The sequence below is a fragment of the Lolium perenne genome, chromosome 3, assembly GCF_019359855.2.
Source record: "Lolium perenne isolate Kyuss_39 chromosome 3, Kyuss_2.0, whole genome shotgun sequence".
Classification (NCBI taxonomy): Eukaryota; Viridiplantae; Streptophyta; class Magnoliopsida; order Poales; family Poaceae; genus Lolium; species Lolium perenne.
The window spans coordinates 241,131,997-241,139,573 of NC_067246.2; the positions used below are offsets into that span (position 1 = coordinate 241,131,997).

Here is a 7,577-nt window from a genome sequence, read left to right on the forward strand (position 1 = left end):
TATAGACCTAGACAGAAGAAGTGACGTACGATTGATCAGAGACACCTATCGCACCTGCGTCAGTTTAGGGTTCACGCGTGCGTGTGGGTCTTCCTTGAAGTCTAAAAACAAAATAGGTTTATGAGTTGAATTGAAGAAGCAAAAAGGGTTCCGCAAGATGATTTGCTGACAGAAAAAGTCCATCAACTGACTTTTAGATATAATCGGGATAAAATAGACCATGGACTTCGCCCGCTAGGCGCGAAGACCGTAGCAGAGTCGTGGAGGAATATATTTTACTGTACACGAGGTCCACGTGGACGTTGGAGTCCGTCGGAGGAAAGGATCTCCGGAATACAATACCGTTGGCCTTGGCCCCAAAATCTTCACCAGAAACGCCTCCCAAATCTTGAAGTCGTCTCTGATAATTGACCCGTAAGAATAGTGTATCAGGAAGAAGCTCCAGATCTATGCCAGTTCTACGTACCTAGTCCGCGTTGTTAACCTCCAGCTATTTTATAAACGAGAGAGAAAGAGATAGAGGATTCGTGCCCAGCCGCTCCGTGTTTCAGGTTCAGGTTCAGGGAAAAGGAAGAGGTGAAGAATCGGTGCCCCTCCCCTGTAGCTGGCCGCTGGATTCGGTGAGCGATTGGAACGTCTCCTGCGTGCCTCCGTCGCAACATTCCCTCCTCCCTCCCTCCGGCCGGATTCCATCCCCACCCAGCCACCCACGTCCACCACCACCACCACGAGGACGGGGAAGGAAAGCGCGCGCCTTCGCCCGATTCTCTCCTCCTTTCCCCCGCGCTAGCCACTTTAATCCGCGCCTTCTTCCCCACGTCGCCGCTGCTCCCTCCGCGTTCTCGGGCGGCTGTCGCTCGGTTCAGATTCGGCCGTTTCTTCTTCCTCCGATCGGGTAAGACGGGTTTCCTTTCTTGGTTTCCGGCTAGGAGGTGGAGGTGGAGGTGGAGGTGGAGGTGGAGGGGCAACTCCTTTTCGATTTCGATACCGGTTGCGTCAGGGGGTCCGGTCCTCCGGATTTCTCAACCTTCCCGGTTGCTTCCGCCCTCTCCTCCCCTGCCTGCCTTTTCTTGCATGTCATGTTGTTCTTGCACGCCTCTCTGAATCTTTTTTTGGCCCCTTTGCGTTGCCTGCACGGTTCGTCGTCTGAGCTTTCCGATCCGCCCTTCCTCTTCCGCTCAAAGAAAACATTGTGCTTTTGACCAATAATCAAAGCGTTGAGAATTCGAAGCGTGTCGTGCTGATTTCGATTGTTTCTTTTCCAATCTGATTCAGGAGGATTGCGCGTGAATTCGTTCCGAGCAGCCGAGCAGGGCAGGGGGAAGCCATAAGAAGAAGAGGAGGACAATGTGGCGTCTGTTCAACGAGCTGTGGGACGTGCTAGGATCCGGCTTCTTCTCGTCCAGGTTCCTGTAACTCGAGTCAAGCCTTTTTGCTCGTTCAATCAATCAATCCGTCGTCGCAGCGGGATCTGGTCATCGCATTGTGCGCGGGAGGAGATGGACGACGAGGATTACTCGTGGGTGCGGCGCTCGAGGTTCTCCCACTCCGTCGTGCGCTCCAACTCCGGCAGGGAGCAGTTCGGCGCCTTCATCGAGCAGTTCAACCGCGGCGCCGCGCAGAGGCAGCGAGGGAGAGGCTCCGATTCGGGGTTCAAGCTCCACGGCATGAACTTGCAGCCGGCGACGACAACGACCAGAGCCTCGGCGTCCACCAGCTCCTCGGCGAATCCCGCTGCTGCCTCCACCAGCTTCTCGGCGTCCACCAGCTCCTTGGCGAATCCCGCTGCTGCCTCCACCAGCTCCTCGGCGAATCCAGCTGCTGCCTCCACCAGCTCGGCGAATCCCCCTGCTGCCTTCACCAGCTCGGCGTCGGCGAACCCCCCTATTGCGAGAACACGGTCGCTGGATGCCAAGCCCAGGACGGATCCATCCTCCTCCTCGGGCAGCGAACCGACGCAGCACAGCGATCATGGGAAAGAAGCGCCGGCAAATGGCAGCGCCGGGAGCAACGGAGTGTTCAAAGGGGCCAACCTCTTCGTCGACGTTTCATGCGGACCCGAGGCTCTTCAGGTGCCTGGTCAACCTCTTGACTTCTCATTCCACCCCGACGAGCAGAGCATGAGGCTGCAGCGGGTGTGCTCCAGCCCGTCCCCTTTCCCGGCCAGGGAAATCCCGGCCTTCGACGCGCCGCCGCTGCTGTCGGCACGCAGCTCTTCTCTAAAAGTCACCGGCGAGGAGCGCACAGCGATGCTGCGGGCGAGATCCCCTCTCCCGAGCCGCCCCATACCAGAGCTGTTCCAGGAGGCCAAGTCGGAGAGCAAGCGGTTCTCCACCCCGCCGCCGCGCCGGAAATCTTTGTCTCCGACACGAGGAGCGCCTCCGGCTGCTGGGCCGGTGAAGGCGCCGGGCAAGGTGAAGCACAAGAAGGAGCACTGGGACAATGCAATGGCGAGGGCCGCTGCACTGAAGGTGCTCGATAGATGGACGGTGGACCGCTCGAAGCTGCTCATCGGGCCTAGGTTTGCGTCTGGGGCGCACAGCCGGTTGTTCAACGGGATCTACATGGAGGTGCCTGTTGCGGTCAAGTTCATCAGACAACCTGATGAACAGGAGGATGCAGAGTTGGCATTGCAGCTCGAGAAGCAGTTCAACACGGAGATCGCCACATTGTCCCGCCTCCAGCATCGCAACGTCATTAAGGTAACATCTGAGCTCCCTTTTTAGATATGTGTAGGGTGTTGGTCTAGTTATGCACTTCCCATGAATTAGCACTGTTCTGTCCTCTGGTTTTTGCATTGTGGTCAGTTTGCTTTCGGCACTCTGTGCTTAGATCCGTTCATTTATGGCTAGAGCTATCGTTCCTGCACTTTTAATGTTGTGTTCTAGATTCCAGGTAGTCCTACTATGCCATGCCTAACATGTACTAGTCCTATATGACCATGCTAGTAACAACTCATAGTCTTGCTTTTCTGGATCTTATATGGAGCATCTCTCTGTTTTATCATGGCAAACAAAATCTTTAACTGATTCCACATTTTTTTTTGTAGCTGATTGGAGCATGCAGCAGTCCACCGGTCTTCTGCGTCATCACTGAGTTCCTTCCCGGTGGTTCGTTGAGAGCATTCTTGCACAAGCAAGAGCACAAATCCCTGCCTCTAGATAAGATCATTTCAGTTGGCTTGGACATCGCAAACGGTATGGCATACATCCACTCGCAGGGAGTTGTGCACCGAGACGTGAAACCAGAAAACATCATATTCGACGCAGAATGGTGCGCGAAGATTGTTGATTTCGGAATAGCTTGTGAAGAAGCGTACTGTGACCCTCTGGCGAATGATCCTGGGACCTTCAGGTGGATGGCCCCAGAGATGATGAAGCACAAACCCTATGGTCGAAAGGTTGATGTATACAGCTTCGGCCTTATCTTGTGGGAAATGCTTACCGGCTCAGTGCCTTATGAAGACTTGACTCCCTTCCAAGCAGCCTTCGCTGTTTTTGACAAGGTATTGCACTCATCGGATGATTCCTATTTTGTTCCTGTCTAGTAAGTAATACATTCGTTTTCTTGAGATTTTTTTCAAGCAAGTTTTTTTAGGATCAGCCAACAAGTTCAAAGTTTGGAGACATTAGCCGTAAAATTGCATCTGGGAACATGTTTTATTTGTTACACTTGCACTATATTGTCAATATTTCGAAGTAACGGAGTTGATATACATTCTAGTACTGTGCTTCCAATGAAGAAGAAAATGACAATTTTCTGTTTTTCAGAATGTGAGGCCGGCCATTCCTAGTAGCTGCCCAGCAGCATTACGGGTTTTGATCGAACAATGTTGGGCCTTGCAAGTAGATAAAAGGCCTGAATTCTTTCAAATAGTTCAATTATTGGAGAAGTTTAAGATGGTTCAGGATAGAGATGGAACACTTGACAACATGCCAAGCTCAAACTGCCTGGAGACTCATGATCATAAGAAATGGCTAGCTAACTGGGTCCACAAGATCAAGCACCATCATCATGATTTTTCTGGACCTCCACCACCAAAACTTCTGTAACTAATCTCCTCTCTTCCACTCTGTTCTAGTCAGGGTAGTTTTCAGAATGTAATTATCAAAAAAAAAATCTTTTTTTGGGTATATAACACAAAATAGTCAGGGTAGTTTAGGCTTGGTTTTGCCTCTGCATGTGTGATTTCCCTGAAAATGTATCTATTTTTCTGTTATTATGCGCTTGAACAATTATTGTCATTGATTCACTAACGAGGCATTTGTAAACATCCTGAAATTTCACCCAGCCCTCCATCTTGGACATCTAGTCCTGGGTACTGGCAATTTGAGATTTACTAATTTGAGGATTTTTTTTTTTACCTTGGCCACATATTGAACTCACGAAAGTTTATATTAGGATCACGGTTGGCTATTTTCAACCACACAGGAAGGAACAACTCCAACCAACACTTGCCTAGACAACTTCTTGCATGATCTGGCAAGCTTACGAGCTGGATGATTACCAAAGCAGTCCTTTATGCCTTGGACAATGCTGCAATTGCCAATTGTGTTACTTGCACATTCCAAAGTAAAAGTTTTTAGACAGAAGACTCAAAGTTGAGGAAACAAGTTACAAGTTACAAGCAGAAAACGTTAAGCGAACAGAAGAAAAGAAAAGGAAAAACACAAACCTGCATCTTGGAGTTGGCGGAGCCATGAACTGAAGTGATATATGACCCAAGTGAAGACAGTTGGCGGAGCCATGAACTGAAGTGATATATGACTCAAGTGAAGACGAAGCCTGAATTGAACAAAAGAAGGCCAAACGTTGGAGGATCACACCCTCGTCTACTTCAAAGAAGGAAAGATCTCGCCGCGTACTCGGTCGCCGCCAGCACCTAATACGGAAACATGCCCCCTCGTCTTGGATCGGAGGGTGCCATTCAATCGGAGAATAGAGAAGCTAATCCAAGAGCATACCAAGATGACAAGTCGAGGAAGGCAGACAAAGGGCCTTGATTCCAACACCAAGCCTAAATTACACTGGAAACACCTTCCTCACCCATGGCCTCGTCCCTCGCACCGAAACATAGAAGATGACCAAACGTACTAAGGTAGATGGCCCCAAGCCCCCAACGTGTTATCGTGCAGTAGCGCCTCTACTGCCCGGTACAACGAGCTGGACCAAGGTTTTGTTTACCTAGAACCTAATGGAGAATTGGAGATGATCATGGGACCTAGGCAACGCCTCTAGGGAGGTAAACAACATCCAAGAATGTCGCCGGCCACACCGTCGGACAACGCTTTTTCTGGGAGCCATGACACATATCCATCTGAAGTCCTAACGCTTATACCACCATAAAGGGGGGCAAGGTCATCGAAAGACAATGTTGTTGACATGACCGATAGAAAAGTTTTCTCAGAGTTGGGTTCCGGAGGTAGAACACCACTGATGGTTCCATTCCAACGACGACATGTTACTGGGGGTGTCAAGATAGAATTCCTTCATGCTGGAAGTCTGACCCCATGTAGACAGTTGTGGTAGATATGGTGTTCTGGACTGGATGGTAGAAGTGGAGGAAGGTATGAAAGGAAGGACGAATCACAAGCCAAGCCTCCCAAATGTGGGTGAATGCCTCCGTGGATGTAATAGAGTTGCGCTTGAGATCAATAAATATGAGCACGTCACGTCCTCCGTGGAAAAGAAATTACATCCATGTTTGGGGAGGGCCGGGTGAGAGCCTCTCCAACAAGCGGTCCCTGCCCGCAGCACCGAACGATGCCCCCAAATGGACAAGGCCTTTGCCTTTGCCATTTTTCCTCATTTTGACCATTCACATACGCATGACATAAACCATGCTTTGCTAAAAATATACCCACAAATAAACTCTACAATAAATTAAATATCCGAATGACATAGTTTCGCGCATTAATTTAAAATTCAAAATTAAAGTCTGATAATTATCCAACACAAGACACCAAATGACGACTACACGTTTTCTTTGTGGATCCACATGTGTCCAACCAAATCATTTGAGTTGAACATGAACACCTTAATCACGGATTTCACGATGCATTGGAGGAAATTTTCAAACTCTTAGAGTGCACGGTCGGGCTCAATCAAAGGCCCTTGAAAGTCCTATACCCTCCTAGTTCATTGGCTCCATCTTGCACATCCTCCACAACCATGTTATGCATGATCACACATGCAGTCATCACTTTCCGCATTGTGGCGATACTCTATGTTCTTGCAGGTTGCCGAACAATAGCCCAATGAGTTTGGAACACACCAAATGCTTGCTCCACATCCTTTTTACAACTCTCTTGTTCTCTTGCCGACGAGGGATCACCCCGTCAATGCCTACGTATTATAGACTTGGATTTCAGGAAGAGCGACGATGGAGATTCCGGGAGCGAGATTGGGCACACGATATACCCAGCTTCGGGTCCCCTCGGTGGAGGATCCCTACGGTCTGCTAGCAATCTAGTATATGATCATAAGTATGTTTACAGGATGCCACCGTAGCGGAGCTATGTTGTCTATATGTTCTCCCCTATTATGGGTGCCCTGGCTAGCTTTATATATGCAACCAGCCTAGGATTTTACAAGAGTCCTAGTCGACAACTTCTTCGGGTTGCCTTCTTGGGCCTTCTCCATATTGGGCCGAGCTAGGTATACTAATAATGGGTACCCGAAGGGTATGCCCATGACAGTAGCCCCCGAGTGTCTAGGGAAGTCGAAGACTTGCGTAGAGACTCCAATCATAATCATCTCCGAAGTCGAAGAAATACAAGGCGAGACCATTGATCTGGAAATACATCAGGTGAATGTCGTAGATCATGTGTAGCGTAGATGATGTCAATGATTCTCGAAGTTATTTTTCTATCGGGTGCGCGGCCAGCGCTCCCGATGGGAGTAGCCCCCGAGTCTATGGGCAGGTGTTTGCACCTGGGCATAGACCAAGTTGTACTACTCGATGAAGAACTTGACTATATTTCTGGGCGTAGCCCTTCTTTTTATCGACTCATGCTGGAGGACTTAATGAAATCCATGTGCTCCCGATTCGAGTTGAGTCTACAAACTTTTATATATTTACTTTCTCTCTTTTTCAAATTCTCCTAATCCATGGAGACACTATATTTTCTTCGACAACTATATTGTACAGGGATATTGGTAAATGCGGCTAGTTCATCGGACGGATCAGGTACCAGTTAATTGCTCTAGTGGCAAATTTGAATAAACCTACTTCAAACTCGCGTCCCCGGACACGAATTTGGGATACTGGCGTAATTCAGAATGTGCCGCTTAGGACTTACCGAAACTGAATTCTAGCAAAATTATCGGATCCACAACGCGTCCGCCGGGATTTTTCTTCACATCTGTTGATGTGGATAGAGTGGGAGAGCGCATTCGGGTGCGATGACAGGCCACACATGACGGTTCCTGGGGTCTTACCTTCGTGACCTTTTTACGAGTCACCGCATTCGGAGTTTTTACCGCGGCGGACGCGCTCCGAGAATATGTTGTCTAGCGCCTTGTTTGGCTGATGTAATGACCCTTTTTCGGGTTCTTCTATATTTCTCGCGGGCATG

The 7,577-nt window shown here is 49.3% G+C and overlaps 1 protein-coding gene across 1 annotated transcript; it reads left to right on the forward strand.

Annotated features, from left to right (window-relative positions):
• Positions 1-327: 327 nt before the first annotated feature.
• On the forward strand, positions 328-4,290 carry LOC127343836 (uncharacterized). The gene is made up of 4 exons (XM_051370025.2): positions 328-895; positions 1,276-2,702; positions 3,050-3,505; positions 3,771-4,290. Exons 2-4 carry the CDS (start codon positions 1,500-1,502, stop codon positions 4,050-4,052), a joined length of 1,941 nt encoding a protein of 646 aa, XP_051225985.1. The 5' UTR covers positions 328-895; positions 1,276-1,499; the 3' UTR covers positions 4,053-4,290.
• The last annotated feature ends 3,287 nt before the right edge of the window (positions 4,291-7,577 follow it).